The following is a 20,885-nucleotide window of genomic DNA, read 5'->3' as shown; positions in this document are numbered from 1 at the left end:
GCCGAATAATTTTCCATTTTATGGATCTACAACATTTGTTTATCCATTCATCAACAGATAAACATTTGAGTACTTTCCACTTGACTATCATGAAGAATAGTGCTATGAAGATCTGTGTGCAAGCTTTTGTGTAGACACGTGCTTTCAATTCTTTTGGGAACGTACCTAGGGATGGAACTGAATTATATGGTACTTCTATGTTTAACTTTTTGAGGAGCCGCCAAACTGCTTTCCAGAGTGGCCCCATCATTTTACATTCTCACCAGTAATGTATGAGGGTTCCAATGTCTCCACATCCTCAACACGTCTTTTCGATCACAGCCATCCGAGCTGGTGTGAATTAGTATCTCATTTGGTTTTGACTTGTAGTTCTCTCATGACTAATGATGTTGAGCATCTTTTTATGTGTTTATTGCCCATTTGCCTATCTTTGGAGAAATGTCTATTTAAATCTTTTGCCCTTTTTAATTGGGCCATTTGTCTTTTTATTGTGGTGTTGTAAAAGCTATTTATATATTCTAGACATAAGTCCCTTATCAGATGCACGATTTGTAAATATTTTCTTCCATTCTGAGAGCTGTCTTTTCACGTTCTGGCTGGTGTCGTTTGAAACACAAAATTTGAAATTTTAATGAAGTCCAATGTATCTATTCTTTTCTTTTGTTGCTTGTGCTTTTTTTGGTGTCATATCTAAGCAACCACTGCCTAATGCAAGGCCACAAAGATTTATTCCTATGGTTCCGAGGTTTACAGTTCTAATTCTTATATTTAGGTCTGTGATCATCCATTTTGAACTAATTTTTGTATGTGAAGGGAGGTAGAGGTCCAACTTCATTCTTTTGAATGTGGATAGTCAGTTGTCCCAGTATCATTTATTACAAAGACTATTCTTTCTTGAGAGAGATCTTGGGAGACAGTGGCAGAGTAGGAGCACCGTAGGCTCGCCTCGTCCCACAGACACAACTAGATAACTACCAAATCATCCTAAATGCCCCATCAATCGATCTGAAGACTGGCAGAACAAACTGCAACTAAAGGTAGAGAAGAAGCCACATCGAAGAAGGTAGAATGTAAGGAGACCTGGCTTGGGAAAGAAATGGATCACGGCTGCTTCAGTGGGAAGAGAACCTCAGTCATGGAGAAGGGCAGGTTAGAGAGAGAGAGTGCGTGTGCGTGACAGAGAGGCAGACAGACCAGCACACAGGGGAGCACATGGGGAAAACAAACATGTACAGCAACTGGCTTGGAAAGTGAGAGGGCCTGAATTTTGTGAGTTCTCACAACCAGTGGGGCTTAAAGCCTGGAGTTTTAAAGGTCAGCATGCTTGGCTCTGGGAGAGCTCAGAGGACACTGGGGCTCTTCGTGGAGAGAAGGCAGGGCAAACAGGCCATGGACATACAGCGAGGAAAAAGTGATCTGAAGAGCGCCTGGGGCACAGAGTACAAAGGTTATTCGCTCATCTCGGAGCATGTTTCCGAGGGGCAGCATTCATGAAGAGATCCCTTCTGGAACAAAGAAACTGCTAAGTATCATTTCATTGCCCTGCCGCAGCGGAAGCCCAGGGCCACCTGTAGGAAGCAGTGCAGTGCTGACACTTGCTACTTAATTTGCTTACACCAACCTCCTCCACATCGCTGCGCTCTAGAAGAACCATCCTTCCCAGTCACGCTTGCCTAAGTCCTGGGTCAGCAGGACCCTTTCCCTAGAGGACCGGCCCAAAGCCCTGCCAACATGGTGTCTCCTGACCCAGGAGTTTTGTGAGGCCTCGGATCTGCTAGTGGCAGCAACAGGTCTCATTTCACAAGCAGACCAGAACATACCTAGTTTAAATGTGCCACATTCAGGCCAGATACCAAAAACTGCCCACAGCAGGCAAAGAGAGTCTCTGCAAATGACTGGCCTGAGGATAAAGCAGCCAGGACACAACAGCAGAGCACACAGAGCACACACTGGAGACAGTCCCAGGAGCACCGGGCCCGGGACACTTAGACAGCAGGGCACCACGGGGCCTCTTCTTCATAAAGCCATCACCCTCAAGGACAGGAGACGGAGCTGCCTTTCCTAACACACAGAAACAGGCACCGAGACTTGGCCAAAATAAGAAGACAGAGAACAGGACAAGGCCACGGCTATGGCCAGAGATCTAAGTGAAACAGATATAAGTAACGTGCCTGATGGAGAATTTAAAGCACTGATCGCAAGGATACTCACTGGACTTGAGAAAAGAGTGGAAGGCATCAGTGAGACCATTAACACAGAGATAAGGAATAACAAAGCAGAGATAAAGGGCTCAATAAATGAAGTGAGAAACACACTTGATGGAAATGAACAGCAGCAGGCTGGAGGAAGCAGAGGAACCAATTCGTGACCTAGAAGATGGAGTAATGGAAAATAATCAAGATGAACAAAAGAGAAAAAAAAACTACGCAAAATGAGAACAGACTTAGGGAACTCAGTGACTCCATCAAACATAATAATACTTATATTATAGGAATCCCGGAAGAAGAAAGAGGAAAGGGGGCAGAGAATTTATGTGAAGAAATAATAGCTGAAAACTTCCCTAATCTGGGGAGGGAAACAGATATCCAGATCCAGGTGGCACAGAGAACCACCCCCCCAAAAAAAAATTAACAAAAGCAGACCCACACCAAGACATATTGTAATTAAAATGGGAAATATGCTGATAAAGAAAGAATATTAAAAGCAGCAAGACAAAAGAATATAGTTACATACAAAGAAAACCCCATAAAGGTATCAGTGGCTTTTTCGGCAGAAACTTTCTAAGCCAGAAACGGGTGATATGATACATTCAAAGTGCTGAATGAGAAAAACCTGCAGCCAAGAATAATCTATCCAGCAAGGTTATCATTCAGAATAGAAGGAGAAATAAAGAGTTTCCCACACAAACAAAAACTAAAGGAGTTCATGACCACTAACCGAGCGAGCCCTGCAAGAAATATTAAGGGGACTCCAAGTGGAAAGGAGAGATCGAAAGTGACAGTATAAAGGTAGGAAACACGAAAGCAGTAAAAATGAGTATTTCTGTAGAAAATCAGTCAATGAGCTCATAAAATAAAAGGATGTAAAATATGGCAACATATACCCAAAAGAGGGGGAGTAGAGGAGGAAAGAATGGGTTCAAACTTAAATGACCATCAACTGAATAAAGGCTGCTATATGCAGAAGAGGTCATATATAAACATAATGGGAACTACATATCAAAAACCACTAATAAATATGGAAACAATAAAGAGAAAGAAATCCATATATACCACTAAAGAAAACCAGCAAATCATGAAAGAAAGACAAGAAAGGATCAGAGAAAATCTGCAAGAACAACCACGAAACAAGTAATAAAACGGCAATAAATACATAACTATGAATAATTTCATTGAATGTAAATGGACTAAATGCTCCAATCAAAAGACACAGGGTGACAATGAATAAACAAGACCTATCTATATGCTGCCTACAAGAGACTCGTTTTAGACCTAAAGACCCCTGCAGATTCAAAGTGAGGGGATGGAGAAACACATTTGTCATGCAAGTGGATGTCAAAAGAAATCTGGAGTAGCAATACTTATATTGGACAAACTAGACTTTAAAACAAAGACTGTAACAAGAGATGAAGAAGGGCATTATATAATCATAAAGGGGATAACCCAAGAAGAAGAAATAACAATTGTAAATATTTATGCACCCAGCATGAAGCTCCCAAGTACATAAAACAGTTAATAAGAAACATAATGGAACTAACATAATAATATAATAGTAGAGGATTTTAACATCCCACTTATATTAATGGGCAAATCATGTAAACAGAAAATGAACACAGAAACAATGGCTTTGAGTAATACACTGGACCAAATGGATTTAACAGACATATTCAGAACATTCCAGCAGAATACACATTCTTTTCGAGTGCATATGTAAAATTCTCCAGAAGAGATCACATATTAGGCCAGAAAACAAGACTCAACAAATTCAAGAAGATTGAAGTCCTATCATGCATCTTTTCTGACCACAGTGCTATGAAATCAGAAGTCAACCACAAGAAAAAATTTGGAAAGACCACAAATACATTCAGGTTAAATAACATGTTACTCAACAATGAATGGGTCAACCAGGAAATCAAAGAAATACAAAAGTACATGGAAACAAATGAAAATGAAAACATAAGGATTCAAAACCTTTGGGACACAGCAAAAATGGTTCTAAGAGGGACGTTTATAGCAATACAAGTCTACCTCAAGGCAAGAAAATTTACAAATAAAAAACCTGACCTTACACCTAAAGGAGCTGGAAAAATAACAAAGAGAACCTAAAACCAATAGAAGGAAAGAAAGAACAAAGATCAGAGCAGAAACAAATGATATAGAAATGAAAACGAACCTAAAAAACAAAACCAAAAAATAATATAACAGATCAATGAAACCAGAAGCTGGTTCTTTGAAGAATCCAGTGAAACTGATAAACCTCTAGCCAGACTTAACAAGAAAAAAAGAGAAAGGATCCAAATACATAAAAATCACAAACAAAAGAGGATAAATAACAATAAACACCACAAAAATACAAACAATTATAAGAGAACATTATGAAAAACTATATGCCAGCAAATTGGATGACCTAGAAGAACATTCCTAGAAACATATAACCTACCAAAACTGAAACAGGAATAGAAAATTTGAATAGACAGATTATCACCAAAGAAATTGAATCAGTAATCAAAAACTTCCCAGTAAACAAAAGTTCAGGACCAGATGGCTTCACTGGTGAATTCTACCAAACACTTAAAGAAGAGTTAATAATTATTCTTAAACTACTCCAAAAAAACATAAGAAGGAAAATTTCCAAATTAACCCAATGAGGCCAGTATTACCCTGATACCAAAACCAGATAAAGATACCACTAAAAAAGAGCTACAGGCCAATATCACTGATGAACACAGATGCAAAAATCCTCAATAAAAAACTAGCAAACCAAATTCAACAATACATTTAAAAAAAATCATTCACCACGATCAAGTGGGATTCATTCCTGGGTTGCAAGGATGGCTCTATATTCACAAATCAATCAACGTGATACATCATATCAATAAAAGAGCCATATGATCATTTCAAGAGGATAGAAAAAGCATTTGACAAGGTACAACATCCATTCATTGCTAAAAATCCTCAACAAAGTTAGTTTAGAGGGAACGAACATACCTTAACATAACGAAGACCATATATAAAAACCCACAGCTAACATCATACTCAACGGTGAAAAACTCAGAGCCTTTCCCTTAAGGTTAGGAGTAAGATAAGGATGTCCACTCTAGCCACTTTTATTCAACACAGTACTGGAAGTCCTAACCACAGCAATCAGACCACAAAAAGAAATAAAGGGCATCCAAACTGGCAAGGGAGAAGTAAAACTCTCACTATTTGCAGATGACATGATACTATATATAGAAAACCCAAAAGACTCCACGAAAAAACTGCTAGAATTGATAAACGAATTCATTAAAGTCACAGGATACAAAACCAATGTAGAGAATTCTGTTGCATTTCTATACACCAATAAAGAAGCAGCAGAAAGAGAAATTAAGAAAACAATCCCACTTACAACTGCATCGAAGATATTAAGATACTTAGGAATAAACTTAACCAAAGAGGTCAAAGACCTGTATTCTGAAAACTATAAAACACTGATGAAAGAAATGAAAGATGACACAAAGAAATGGAAAGAAATTCCATGCTCATGGATTAAAAGAATAAATATTGTTAAAATATCTATACTACCCAAAGCAATCTACACATTTAACCTAATCCCTACCAAAGTACCAACAGCATTTTTCACAGAACAAAAAATATTAAATTTGTATGGAACAACAAAAGACCCTGAAAAGCCAAAGCAATCTTGAGAAAGAAAAGCAAAGGTGGAGGCATCACAATTGTGGACTTCAAGTTATATTACAAAGATGTAGTGATCAAAACAGTATGGTACTGGCACAAATACACACACACACACATTGATCAATAGAACAGAACACAAAATCCAGAAACAAACCCACAATTATATGGTCAATTAATCTTCAACAAAGCAGGAAAGAATATCCAATGGGAAAAAGATGGTTTATTGAAGAAATGTTGGGAAAACTGGACAGCTACATGCAGAAGAATGAAACAGGACCACCTTCTTATACCATACACAAAAATAAATTTAAAATGGATTGAAGACCTAAATGTGAGGCCCTGAAACCATAAAAATCCTAGAATAGAATACAGGCAGTAACTTCTGTGACATCAGCTGTAGCAACTTTTTTCTAGACAGGTCCCCTAAGGCAAGGGAAATAAAAGCAAAACTAAACAATTGGGACCACACCAAAATAAAAAGCTCTGTACAGCAAAGGAAACAATCAACAAAACCGAAAGGCAAATAATCTGCTGAATGGGGAGAAGATATTTGCAAATGACCTAATAACGGGTTCGTATCCAACATATATAAAGAACTTCTAAAACTCAACACCCAAAAAACAAATAATCCAATTAGAAATGGGCAGAAGACATGAATAGCCATTTCTCCAAGGAAGACATCCAGATGGCCAACAGGCACATGAAAAGATGCTCAACATCACTCATCATCAGGGAGATGCAAATCAAAACGATAATGAGATCCACCTTATACCTGTCAGAATGGCTAAAATAAAAAACACAAGAAAGAGCAAGTGTTGGTGAGGATGTGGAGAAAAAGGAACCCTTATGCGATGGTGGGAATGCAAACTGGTGCAGCCACTGTAAAAAAACAGTATGGGGGTTCCTCATAAAGTTATAAATGGAACTACCCCGGGGTGCCTTGGTGGCTCAGTCGGTTAAGCGTGTGACTTCGGCTCAGGTCATGATCTCATGTTTCATGGGCTTGAGCCCTGCGACGGGCTCTGTGCTAACAGCTCAGAGCCTGGAGCTTTCTTCGGATTCTGTGTCTCCCTCCCTCTCTGCCCCTCCCCTGCTCCTGCTCTCTCTCAAAAATAAATACACGTGAAAAAAAAAGAAAAAAATGGAACTACCCTATGATCCAGAAATCACACCACTATTTACCCAAAGAATACAAAAACGCTAACTCAAAGGGATATATGCACCCTGATGTTTATAACAGTATTATATAATCACATTAGAGTTGGTAAAGAATGTTTTTCAATGCTTTAACAATTTTTTTTCACCACAAAATGTATCATGACTGTCTTATCAAGTGACTATAGCAATTTGGAGTGCATTTCAGATTCATCCCACCTTCTTCCTCAATGCCCGAAACCCATGAGAAAACCTAGTGAAGGCCTATGTTCTGTGACACACCCCATCCGTGTGTGACAAACTGAGGCTCCTGGCTCTAGTTTCACCTGAATGGTTGAACATCTTGATGCTGTTTTTAGAGAAGACTAATGTGTATCCCCAGAGCCTGGGGCTAGAATGTTAACTGAGTTTGCTTAGGAATCGTCTTTGAATGTTCCAGCTCCGGCCTCTTAAAGAGCATACAACAAGCACAATGTAAATTTTTTTTTAAACAACCACAGAAATATGGCTACATTGGGAAAAGGGAAATCAGACATTTCGTTTTAGCGAAGTATAAATAATATACTCACCATTCATTATCCAAGGCATATCAAAGATCACCATTTTTGCTTAAAGACAAAAAAAAAATTCAATGAATGTGATTTAGTATCACTATAGTATTATCACTTATACCTGGCCTAGAAAAAGCTGGTGATCTAAATGTAACTAAACACTGAGCTGGTTGACTCAGTTCTGATTCGGTGATGTGTGAGTGGTGCTCAAACCAAATTAACTTCTCACTGATGAGGGGCCCGCTCAGGGTGGCTTTTGGGAAATCAACAATGCGCTATCATTGTCCTTTGGCAGTCTGTTCTTTTGTTCATTTGTGGCTTTTGCTGTTTGCAGAAAGGTACAAAATAAATAAGTGGGTAAGCAGAGTCTTTGGATGTGGTATGTCATATTAGTGCCAATGTACAGTGAACTTTAGGAATGACCTCAATGTAATTTATTGGTTCTGATAATTTTCTAGAGATTACATTGTAAAACCACTTACACGTTTTCCCCTCACCCCAATTTTAATGCATCATTATGTTTTAAGAAAGGCAAATTACTTATACTTTTCTTCATATTATGAGCCCCAGGAAGCCAATAATTCCCAAAGTATACAGAAGTATTATTTGCATATTTAGAAGACCTAAACAGCCCTATTAACAATTACAAGAACCAGAAATCACAAAGGGAATTCTTGATACCTAATTCATTCTATTCCAAATGAATCAAAATGTAATTTCATTCCTCTCTGAGCAGAGAAGCTCCTAGAATGGTTATATTAATGTAGGACAAGTAAAGTACATGTAAGAAACAAGGTATCTTCAAAAAGGGACCCTGGAGCTTAATAACCTCAGTCTTCATCTGTGATATGCCTAAAAAGATCTGGACTTACGATTTTAAGAAATAATGGTTATATTTCATGACAGATTTTGAAGCATAACCAATTTAAGATTCTATAAAATTTAATGTCTGCAAAATTACATTATGTAGGTAAAATACATGCATTACCTCTACTTAATTGGAACGAAGTGTTTCAATTCATCTTTATATAGGCCCATGAATTCATTAATAGTTTTCTCAAAAGAATCTTAGATGTGTTTTATAAGGTAATAATGGTATTTATACTATTGATAAATGGCTCTTCACAAACTTAGATATTTCAATAAACAAATGGATATTTTATTTTCATGTTTTACATAAGAGGAACAAACTAATCATATGGGGTAGTGACGCCCTATTGACCACTGATTGGCACTGCTCAGTAAAATGAATCGGGGTACGTGGTGGATCCAGGAAGAATTCAGAAGGAATGGCAGATCCTCCAGGTTTCCCAGACCAAATAGTCTCTTTACCTAAAAAGGTTCATGAGGACCCTCTCTGCAGACATGAGAGCATAGGGGTAGGAGTGGCAATGATCCTCGAACTCCATCATGCTTTTTGTCTGTTCCTTACTTCACATTAATAATATGAAAGCACATCAAAGTAAGATGCTTTAGGGGTTTTATGCTTTTGTATCACCAAGTCATGAGTCCCCAAAGGCCCTAATTATGGTATCTGCCAGGGGTGTGCCCAGGCAGACCTGTGAGTTTCCATTTTCTGATATCCTTGTTGTCTCTCTCCTGCGTTTTTTACTTTGAGCCCACTGGAATTCAAATATATGACTGTTGGGGCGCCTGGGTGGCTCAGTCAGAAGCATCAGACTCTTGGTTTCGGCTCAGGTCATGACCTCATGGTTGGTGAGTTTGAGCCCTACGTCTGGCTCTGTGCTGACAGCGAGGAGCCTGCTTGGGATTCTCACTCTCCTTCTCTATCTCTCCCCCTTCCCTACTCTCACACGCACACGTGCCCTCTCTCTCAAAATAAATAAGTAAACATTTAAAAAATACATAGATATGACTATTTATGTGGGATAGTGTCTTCATTTCTCCAGAGGCAAACCACCATATAAATCCAAGAAATCAATGAATCAAAATGGGTACCTAAGATTTACGTGTTCTTCATTCAGGTAATTAATGCAAGAATCACAAAAACAAATTCTAAATTAAAATGTAGTCTACTGTTTTCTTAATGATAGTTTTTAAACAGCAATTAGTAATACAGTGTACTTTATGCATGAGTACTGCTTATCACACATATACTTTATTTCTCAGTATTGTTTATCTGTTTCTTGCATGTAAGAAGTTCCATATAATAAATATCATTTTAAATGAGTTTTTCGTTGAAAGATGAATAAAAATGGGAAATCTTGGAAATAAAGGTATGTTTTATGTCCCCATGTATGTGTGTGTTACAGGATGCTGTATATACAGTTTCAAATTTAAATTCTTAAAACTGTAAGGGACAATGATTATGAAAAATTTCCTTTATATCTACTAGGATACGCACTTAAACTTCTATGCACACATTTAAGTTCTTCATCAGAATATAAAACTTCAGGTATTAAAGTCTATAGTAACATAAAGCAATCTCAGTCACTGTCTATAGTTTCTATACATTATATTTTTATAAAGGAGTAAGTTACTTACAGAGGTATTTAGGGTAATAAACCTTAAAGCAGTTGATGATAAAGCGCACAAAGTCCATGTCCTAAAACACAGATTATACATTTAAAGCTTTAAGACTATCCACACTAGGGAGCTTTAAATTGCACACTTCCAAAGGTGATAAACTATTAAATACAAATGAGACAATTATTAAATTGTGTAAAAAATAAGCTCGTATATAAATATATTCCCAGAGGTTAAGGTTTTAAGTCATTAAGCTACTTATAATAATCAGTCCTAATATCGAGTGAAAGAATTCAGACACTTAAACATCATTCATGTTATTTCCAACTAGTGAGATATGCAGGCTAAGGTAACATGGCATTATAAAGCAGATCGAAAACAATCCCTACAGAGAAATTCTAAAAATCTGTTGAACAGTTAAAGAATTACTGAAACAAGCATACCGTTTACAACTTTACTACTTGCAATGATAATACATATAACCTATCGATTCTGGTATATTTGCTTTTTACACCTAATTTCTACACCTTGTAATAGCTTTAGTAAAATACGTTTTATCAATCTCTTACACAACAGCTAATCTGATCATACTGGTGTGCTGTATGTACTTCGCTGCTAACTTCTTTCCTCTTATTTAGAGACCCAGAGGCAGAATTTTTTAGTTTACATTCGAGTGTTGTTCATGGACTCCAATCCCTGGAAAACTTTATGAACATAACTGTCTGTTGCTTCTCCTGCACCGAACACAGCCAACATGAAATTTGGTTATGAGGGTTACTATTCACATGGATCGTTTCATTCCGTGTCATTCCCTGGCCGCAAGCTGATTTACTAATCCTGACTGGCCATCTTAGAAGGGCTGTAGAATGAAAGATAACTCTGCAAATTTAAATCCATCAGTTACTGAAAGGTGAGCTGTCCCATAGATGAGTCTATAAAGTCATTCCTAGCATGTGAGTTAGAGTATCTTTAACTTCAGCAAACTGAAAAGTAAGCACCTTTAACTATCTTCAGTATTCATTATGGAATAAACCCTAGTATATAATGGTAACTTTATAACTAGTCATTATATCCATTGTGCACTGAGGTAAATAATTTGTATTTAAGAGTCAAAGAAATATCTCGAGTTATATAAAAATTTGGTTACCTGTATATGATCTGTGGCCCCCAGAGACTCTGCCAAAAGTCTTTATCTAAGATCCTTGCTTTCATCTTTTAAATGGATAGCCTTGCGTATAAAATCCCAAGTTACTGCTAATTCAAGTAGATTCGATGGGATGCCACTGGTGAAGTATATTAGTGGGTGCTACGTTAAAAAGCTCCATGAAACCTGGTGCTCTGCATTCTGTGAGGATGTCTTCAAGGACTGTTTATTATCTTGTAAAATGTCCTCCCTTTGGGGATCCAAGAAATACTTTTCTTTCTAGTTCAAGTATCAGGAATGAATACACTTCTCCTAAGACACTGGTTTTAAAGTGTGGCCACTGAATAATTTTAAATGATTCCATTTCTTTCAGGCAGGCCACTGAAAGACTGAAGCCCGATTAGTGGCCCAACTCTAACAAATAACTTTTAGCTTTTTTTGCCTTGTAATTCTGCATACATGTTTATAAGCCAACTTAAATCCTTTGTGAATCATGAGGAAGTCATATATAAAAATATCTAAATTAAGGGACACCTGGGTACCTCAGTTGGTTAAGCGTCTGTCTCTTGACTTCAGCTCAGGTCATAATCTCACGATTTGTGAGACTGGGCCCTGTGTTGGGCTCTGTGCTGACAGCTCAGATCATGATCTCATGGTTCATGAGTTCAAGCCCTGCATCAGGATCTTCACTGACAGCACGGAGCCTGCTTTGGATTCTGTCTCCCTCTCTCTCTGCCCCTCCCCAGCTCACACTCTGTCTCTCTCTCTCTCTCAAAAATAAACTTCGGAAAAAAAAAAAATAGATTTCCAGAAGTTAACCACCAGGCAATGAGTACGAATATGTATACTTTAAGGTTCTTAACATACTTTGCCAAGTGGATTTTCGAAAAGGTTTCAATGTCGCCCCAGGGAGGTGTGTGGATGCTCCTTCACCGCTACCAGAAGGAGCTAAGGTTTGAACGTAAGAGACAACAACAGCTATGATAAATGTGCCAAGGTAGCCCCATCACTGCTGAAGGGTTTGTAGTTACCGCTGAGGTCACGCAAGGACCCCAATTAAAGACTGGTGGGTTTTACTTATTTTTTAAGCTTGGCAAAATCCCCTGAAGAAAACGGGTCCCCAAAGCTAACCAAATCAAACAAAAACCCCAACGAGGTGACCAATTGCTGTATGTGCAAAAGTCAGGTGAGCACCTCACAACTGCCAAGCATCGTATGAATCTGATGGTATTAAAGAGAGCGTACCTTACTTCACTCCCTATTTGAGTGTATTACTCTGTGCCAGGCACAGGGTTACGTGCCGCAGGATATTAATTCTGACAGAAGAGTTCACTGTTACCACTTCTGCTCATGACCCTGCCAGCCTCGACGTCCTACCGTGACATTGTGTGTATCAGACGAGGAGCATTCCTAGGAAGTACACAGTTTCAGTGCCAAACACTGAAGCAAATTTATTTCTCCACAAATCCTATTTCATGTCTGACTTCACTCACGATACGGAAGGCAAAAAATAAATCCCAAACATAACTTGGTTAGCTCAAACTTGCAGCGATGTCTGGTTGGGAGGAGTGGCAGGGAGAACATAATGATAAATGAGGCTTTGGAATTAAAGAAATGCTTACTATGCTATTTATTCCAGTTTCTGACAGGTCAAACATCACTGTTACAGGTTTCCCATTTTCTCTTTTAGCATAACGTTCCAACCAGAATGCGATAAGCTTCTTTTTGTCCAGTGTGGTTTTATGGTCTTTTATGTGATACTTCACCCTGATCCAGACTTTTAACAGAACACGGGATAAAAATAAGAAAAATATTTCTCATTATATTATTTTATGCATATATCATTCCTATCCCTTGACATTTTTCTTCATTTACAATAAATTTTCTTTCTCACGTTAAAAACATCGCTTCCTTCTTTTCAACGGGAAATAGCGTGCACTTGGGAACCTTAGGGAGGAGCAGAGATGTAAACTATTCTTCCCTCGTAGGAAATAAACAAACTTCCCTAGTAAGTAAAGGGGAAGAGAAAATACAACAAACAATATTTGGTAATAACCTAAAAGTACTCTTCACCTTGCTTAACCAAAAAGCAAGCCAGTGGTTCTCTGGAGCACTAGAAAAGACCTTCCATGCAGAGCAGCAGCTTAGACAGAGGCCGGAGTCCAGTCAGGGCTGGGAGCTGCAAACCACTCAGAGCACTGTGGCTGGGACAGGCTGTGGCGAGTGCTGGGAAGAGGCGCTAAGGAGACAAGGGCTGGGCTGAAAGGGCTCCCAACGAAATGCTAAGGTAGCTGGGGCCCGGGGACGGCGTGGGGTCACCACTCCTCGTGGAGAGGCAAGGTACTTGAGATCACCCAAGGGGACTGTATTGCTGTAAAGTAAAAGACGCCAAGCAAGGAATGAAGTACGGGACGCATGTGGAAAGGACAGCAGAATGACAGGAATGAGGAATGAAGACAGGGAAGGAAGGACTGCCAGCCAAAGGAGGGAAATGCTAGAATACTGTTAAAACTGGACCAGACCGCATGCCGCATAGAGGGCAAGCAAGCCAAGTGCTCAGGGTGCGGCTCTGATGTTCTTGCCAAGTCCCAGCCTTGGCACCAACCAAGCTGGATTTAGGGTTGGGGTGGGGGCGGGGGGGGGAGGGAGAGGGGTAACAAAGGGGTCACCGGGACAGCAGGGGTAGTCCTTACCGCTCCTCCTGCTATAGCAGATGTCACAAGAAGCTAAGGGGAGAAGGTGGGGGTGGGGCCTTGAAAAGTCCATTCAGCAACCCTTAGCGACTTGAAATTTGCCTTTACCGCTTTATCATAATGCCAACAGACCACCCAATGAAGTGTCTGACGCTGTGTCAACACGGCCCTAATGATCCCCAATTGTAAGGAACTTGATGTGTGGTACATACGGAGGAGGTTCTGCCTGTTATTAATTCAGCTGACATAAATGCATCTCAAAATCTTGACAAGCCAGTACGTCAATTCAATATACTTACACAACTTGTTGCCTTCTTTGTCATAACCGTGCAGATAAATACCACCTATTTCCAATAACCATCTGGGAATGGAAGATTCAGTGAGGTCTAAAAAAGGATAAACCTGATGAGTAACTTTAACTTAGGAGCGTTTTAAAAAGAAAACTTACAATGTAGGGGCGCCTGGGTGGCTCAGTCGGTTAAGCGTCTGACTTCAGCTCAGGTCATGATCTCACGGTTCGTGGGCTGGAGCTCCACATGGGGCTCTGTGCTGTCAGCTCAGAGCCCACTTCAGATCCTCTGTCCCTCTCTCTCTGACCCTCCCCTGCTCATTCTCTCTCAAAATAAATAAACTTAAAAAAAAACTTATAATGTAAAGGTTAATGTTATATAGTAGGTCTGATACAAAAAAAAAAAAAGACAAGCTTATTCAGACATCTGGAAAGAATCTCTGGCAATAAAAAATTTTTTCCTTACTAACTAAACAAACCAACTAAAGACATGGATGAGAGAAATGGGGAAAAATCCATTTCCCTTGACACATCAGCCATTATTATATGGACACATTTCCATGTTTTGGTTGTTTCATGTAATAACTGTCAACAAATACTATCACTATTGGGACAATTTCAAGATAACATGCTAGTAAATATCCACATTATAGTCTCAGAATTGATTTAAAAAATCACTATGGCTTCTCTAGTAAATTATTTTTCTGTAAAGTTTGATATCAAGTAGAGTCTAACACATTTTATAATCTTAGGGTGAGTGGAAAATACTTCAAAAAAAAAAAAAGCTAGATCCTTTAGCAGGACAAACAAAACAAGGTCTGCCCAGTCTGTAATGAGGGTAAGAACCAACACAGCAAGGCAGCAAATGCCAAGGCTTTTGTTTCATTCACCCTGAGAACTTTCCAAGATTCGTTACCTTTTTTCTGTACCATTTACCGTATCTCTGCTATTTGCCACTGGAAACTAGCAGTTCTATATAAGAAAAAACTAATGTTGAGTTTAAAAGTTTATTCTGAACTTAAATAATTTCTATTTCTTTGCCTGAATTTTAAATGCATCACTGTTCATTGAAATGACCTACAGTTTTTACATTTCCAATCAAACTATCTCTTAATACCACCCTCTGCCTCCTGGATTCTTTCTACAAGTATGAAGACTGGGGAGAGTATCTGCTCTGGATTTATTTGTTGACTTTTTTTGTCTTAACTTTCCAGACTCACTCACTCCAGAGTTTGTTACTCTCAAGGTCAGGAAATCCTTCTCAGTACCTCATCAAAACCAGTAGTTATGGGGGCACCTGGGTGGCTCAGTCGGTTAAGCGTCCGACTTCAGCTCAGGTCATGATCTCACGGTCCGTGAGTTCGAGCCCCGCGCCGGCCTCTGTGCTGACAGCTCAGAGCCTGAAGCCTGCTTCGGATTCTGTGTCTCCCTCTCTCTCTGACCCTGCCCCGTTCACGCTCTGTCTCTGTCTCAAAAATAAACATTAAAAAAATTTTTTTAAAAACCGCAGTGGTTATGCCATATTCTTTGTGTTAAATTTTTAGGACAGACATCATGGGTAATTTTCCTGTGAAGGTTGCTTCATCTACTTGGAAGACTATTTAAAAACCCCTTCCAGGAGTTAAAACCCATTTTTTGGGGGAAAATGTCCATCTAGAATTGGGTCTTGAAGTCAAGAAGTTAAGCAAAGGCTGCTATAGGCATCCTTGGGGATAAGCCTGTTTTAGGGATCCCCCAATCATTTAGTAATGCAACAGGGAGCACCTATTAGCACAAGGAACTCAGGGACAGAGAAAGACAATAAGGCAATAATGAAAAACAAAAAACAAAAAAACCCAAACTAGGAAAACAGTATCTCCTTACCTCTAGGCCTAGTAGTGAAGATGCTGTCTTGCTATTGTTCAATGGTACCCAACTAAATAAGCGCAGATTAACTCTGTTCGGGGTCAAAGAATCTGAATGTAATTTTTGCTCTCCAGTGATCTCATTTCCCTATGAATGATACTGCTTTTAAGACATTCATAAGATGCTCCCCGTCAAAGTGTCAGTGGGTTGTCATAAAACACTCTATTTTGGTGTTTTTGATGGTTGCCAAAAATATCTGCAAATACACTATTTGATAAATGTAAAACTAACACTTATGCAGGGCACAGTATATTGTCGAGGTTAAATTGAACGGCTTACCGTTGACAGACATTTCTTTCCTCCACTGAAAACTCTCATCAAGCATCTTCAGTGTTTCATCGACATTATTATGCCTCCAAAGTAAGTAACTTTCAACCCAGTTATCATCTTGTTGTAGCCTTTCAACATCACGTGGATCATATTTATCTGACTTATCTAAGGAAAAACAATAATAAATGGCCAAGTCAGATAAATTCTGCACTGAGGAATACCAAACGCTAATGCCAAAGGAGAAGAAAGATGTACAAGACAAGGCTAAGCTCCAGAAGATAGCTACTTGAAGGGTGCAGTTCAGATGAAAATGCAGTTTAAAGGAGTGATGGCATTTGTAATTGAGAGGAGAATAAAGTTATCCAAGGATGGCAAGTTTACTTTAAATGTGCCACAGTAGAATTAAAAAATAAGACCACAGTCAAATATTTTGCTGTTTAATTATGTTACCTGAACTTGAAATCCTTACCCTAGTCAATGAAAAGATGAAGTTTTTTATGTAAAGAAAAAAACTGTGCTTAAGAAGACATTTGTTTGGCAATGCTTGTTGAAAAAATGAAATACAAAATGGAAAACCGACCACGTGTGCAGCAGTCAACGTTTCCCATAATTGACTGGAGTAACTGTTTCCAATAATTTCCCATCATCCACCTGCACATGTGCTATGGTATCTTCCACATTTTGGTCCATTTGTCTGTAACTGACCCGTGTCTCCTCACAACCACCTATGCACATCCAGGTCCTGCCATTCTGCAAGACTTCTTTCAAATGCTTCCTCTTCCACAAAAATTTCCCTGAGCCCAGAAGTAATTCCTTCCCTCCTGGGAATAGCTACAGGACTTAAACTGGGCTTTTTTTTTAAAGGCATTTAGCATGTTTTCGTTCCGATCAGAGTTACTGGCATACATGCTGTATCTTCCCACACAGGGACTGTGTGTAGCAGTACCATCTATCCATTTTAGGAGTCCTCCAAAGCAGACTACACTGGTGCCAATGAAAAGGCCTCCAGGAAACATTTGTTGAGCGAATCTGTTCCTTCTCTATTTTTATTATCTCAGCTAATGGTACCCTCCCAGGGGCCCAAGTGAGAACTTCAGAAAATTCCCTGGCTCCTTCATCTCCATTTTTTTTTGTTTTTTGCATCTGGTTAGACTCTAAGTTTTATAGATTCTCTCTCCTCGCTATTTGCTCTGCCTTATTTCAAGTCATCAGAGATAACAGCCGAAAGGGCAGGAAAATACAAAGTGCATTCAAAGACTCTTCCTTGAGTCTCAATTTCCTTATCTTTAAACTGCTTTAGACGATCACAAGGTTGTGTGAAGATCAGATGAAAATGTATACGAGAAAGTACTTGGGAGCTTAAAGCACTATAAAATGCAAGATTAGACCATAAGCCATGCACTTGTACAGTGTCACCTTGGAGGTGGTTTTCAATATCCGGACTCTATTTTTCTAATCTATACAATGACCGGTTCTGTAGTAGGTAAACTTTGGAAAATGCTTTTTAGCTCTGCTACTCAAAGATTTGTCAGTATTCAAAGTACAAATTTTCTTTAGTTCTGATTTATAAACATGAGCCGGATATGAGAATTTACATGGTTTAGCCTCAAGAGGCCCCTGCGAGCAGGTGCCCCCTGAAGAAGCACCATCCAGTCCGGCCACTGGACAGCCTTCTCCACTCAACCAATACAGTGTTTTCCCTGAAATGACAGGCTGACTTCTTCATTTCCAAGAACATTTCTGCCAAATACCCAAGTCTGAATAACTACAGTTTACTTGCCATGAAAAATGTGACTAATTCAGGTGGCAACTCGAACACGCAGGAGTGGTTAGTGTGTGCGGCCCAATTTTGTCACACAGAACGTGAAAAGGACATGTACTGAGGGGCCAAGCCTTAATAAAGTTGACCGCTTCATCAGGGACTTTCTAAAACAAAATTGGCTTCTGCTTTTTTTTTTAAATTGCGAGCACCCACAATGAAGACTCCAATGACCCCTCGTCTTGATGGGCACTGAGGAGCCAGCACTTTTGCCCATCACTGCTTCTGTGTAATCAGCTCAACTGTCAACACAGTGATAAAGACACATGGCTTCTCAGTATTGTTATGAAAACAGTTGTGACCTCACAGGTTCCCGCAGAGTCGTGGCATCCCCAAGGGTCCAAAGACTAAACTTAGAACTACTTACCTAGAACAATGTGGCAAGTGGTAAAAACTCAATAAATATTAGCCGCGGGGCGCCTGTGTGGCTCAGTCTGTTAAGCGTCTGACTTCGGCTCAGGTCATGATCTCGCGGTTCACGAGTTCGAGCCCCGTGTCGAACTGTGTACTGACAGCTCAGAGCCTGGAGCCTGCTTCGGATTCTGTCTTTCCCTCTTTCTCTGCCCCTCCCTTGCTCATACTCTGCCTCTCTGTCTCTCTCTCAAAAATAGATAAAACATTAAAAAAAATAAAAAAATATTAGCCATAATAAGAAGTATAAAACATTATTGTTATTATCATTATTACTACCACTGTTGCTATTACCACTAGGGATACCATAAAAGAGACAGTGCCTGTTACTAAGAAATTTAAAACGGACTGCTTTTGAATAGCTTTTAGGGATGCAGGTCTCTGAAGTTAGAAATCTCTATGTTAAAATGACTATTATTATCAGAACATGTATTTGCTTGTGAAATGCTTGTTCAGTATTTACCCCTAGACAGACGCAGAAAAGAGAGAGCAAGGAAAAGATGCAGAAGGAAAAGATTGGGGAGGGGGTCCCGTGGTGGTGGTGGGAGGGAGAGACGTGGAAAAAAAGTCCAGCCAGAAGAGGACAGAGAGGAGGACTGAGGCAAGAAGGGAGGAGAGAGAGAATGAGAGAGAAAAAGAGAGTAACCTGGGCATTCAAGGGAAGGAAAACCTGGCCTGGGACTGCAAGGCCACGTGTAATAAGTGTGTTGATGACAACACAATTTGCTGCTTTCAAATACTGCACCCGGGCAACTGAACCTGCAAGTGTGAGGTAGTTTTCAGAAAACTAGTCCTCTGGCAAAAAGAGATGTTACAGGAATAAACTAAAGATGTACACTCAAAAGGAAACTACAGCTCCCAAAACACATATTTGTGTACGCATATGTCTGCCCCCCACCTATTCAGGACACTGTTTTGAGAGACTTTTACCTCTTGATAATTAAAGCATAAAGAGGAAGAAGAGATTAGTTTTATATACATACATGTATGTATACATATATATTCCCATAATACCTTTCATCTTTCTGTGAACCACTGAAAACTTTCATTGCAAACCAACATTAATCTTGGGTGGTGGGTTCTATTTATTTATTTATTTGAGAGAGAGAGAGAGAGAGAGAGAGAGAGAGAGAGAGAGAGAGAGAAAGTACACACACTCGAGCAAGGGAGAAGCAGAGAGAGAGAGGGAGAGAGAGAATCCCAAGCAGGCGCCGCGCTATCAGGGCAGAGCCCAACACAAGGGCTCAATCTCATGAACCACGAGATCATGACCTGAACCGAAATCAAAGAGTCAGGCGCTTAACTGACGGAGCCACCCGGGCACCTCTAGAACTGTGTTTTAAAAGTTAAAAAACATGAAAAAACGTCTCGCCAGATTCAGTATACAGGGTGGAGTGATGGAGTCTGAAGACCCATGCTACTAAAACTACGTAGAGGGACCGAGCCAGCTGCTCTAGGCCTGATTTTCTTCTCGGTGAAATAGAGATGAGGTCTGTCTACCCATCGTCCTATGAAGATCAAGAACATCCCCCAAAGTTTAAATAATATATAAATGAATTGTGATTAATGTAAGGTAGAATTATACCCATGAATAGAAGACTAAATTCTCACTGATCTATTAGTCAGTTGAGAAAATCTTACAAGTATACTGTAGTGATTATAAATGTGCCTGCAGTTTAGATAAAGGTTGGAAAAAATACAAAAGTATTCTGATAATGAAAACTAGAGAACAGTGATGAACTGGACAGCATAATGATGTTCAAAAGCAGCAAATACATAGCTGTGAAACATTATAGTAATTTAGAACCTCTTATTTCTCCAGGACTTGGAGCACTGACCAACTTGAAAGTCCTGGTAGGGCCCTGGAATGGCATCTGTATTAGCTGGACCATTTCTACTGGCTGGACTGCGTTAATGTCAACAATGGGAGCCATCAAGCTGAAATAACAAAATATTCCCTTAAGGCCATCCTCTGTTAGTCGGCCGCAACCTACCCTAAATCTCTGCTTTCCTATGAAGCTATCTGGTGAGAGACTGAGAAGCAGGTGATCTCTTAAAAAAGGGATTAAGCCACTGGCCTACACCAGTAATTCTCAAACTTCAGCACCAGTCAGGATCACCAGGGGGGCTTGTTTAAAAAGGAATTATTGGACCCCACTCCCAGAGTGCCTAATTCATGGGTGGGAACCAAGACTCCATATTTGTACCAAGTTCATACAGGATGCGGACACTGCTGGTCCAGAGACCAACATTTCGAGAACCAC

The 20,885-nt window shown here is 39.5% G+C and overlaps 1 protein-coding gene across 2 annotated transcripts in view; it reads right to left on the bottom strand.

The window, feature by feature from the left end:
• Positions 1–20,885, bottom strand: part of MOSPD2 (motile sperm domain containing 2) — a 53,130-nt gene that overhangs the window by 20,606 nt on the left and 11,639 nt on the right. For both annotated transcript variants that reach the window (XM_015071418.3, XM_015071419.3), the window contains exons 3-7: positions 16,401–16,556; positions 14,227–14,313; positions 12,857–13,011; positions 10,109–10,169; positions 7,622–7,660 (exon numbers count right to left, since the gene is read on the bottom strand). In XM_015071418.3, the coding sequence (XP_014926904.1) occupies positions 7,622–7,660; positions 10,109–10,169; positions 12,857–13,011; positions 14,227–14,313; positions 16,401–16,556 (498 nt within the window). The remainder of the gene's footprint in view (positions 1–7,621; positions 7,661–10,108; positions 10,170–12,856; positions 13,012–14,226; positions 14,314–16,400; positions 16,557–20,885) is intronic.

Source organism: Acinonyx jubatus, chromosome X, assembly GCF_027475565.1.
Source record: "Acinonyx jubatus isolate Ajub_Pintada_27869175 chromosome X, VMU_Ajub_asm_v1.0, whole genome shotgun sequence".
NCBI lineage: Eukaryota > Metazoa > Chordata > Mammalia > Carnivora > Felidae > Acinonyx > Acinonyx jubatus.
Note: the sequence above shows the minus strand (reverse complement) of the source record. Positions and strands in the feature narration are given on the sequence as shown.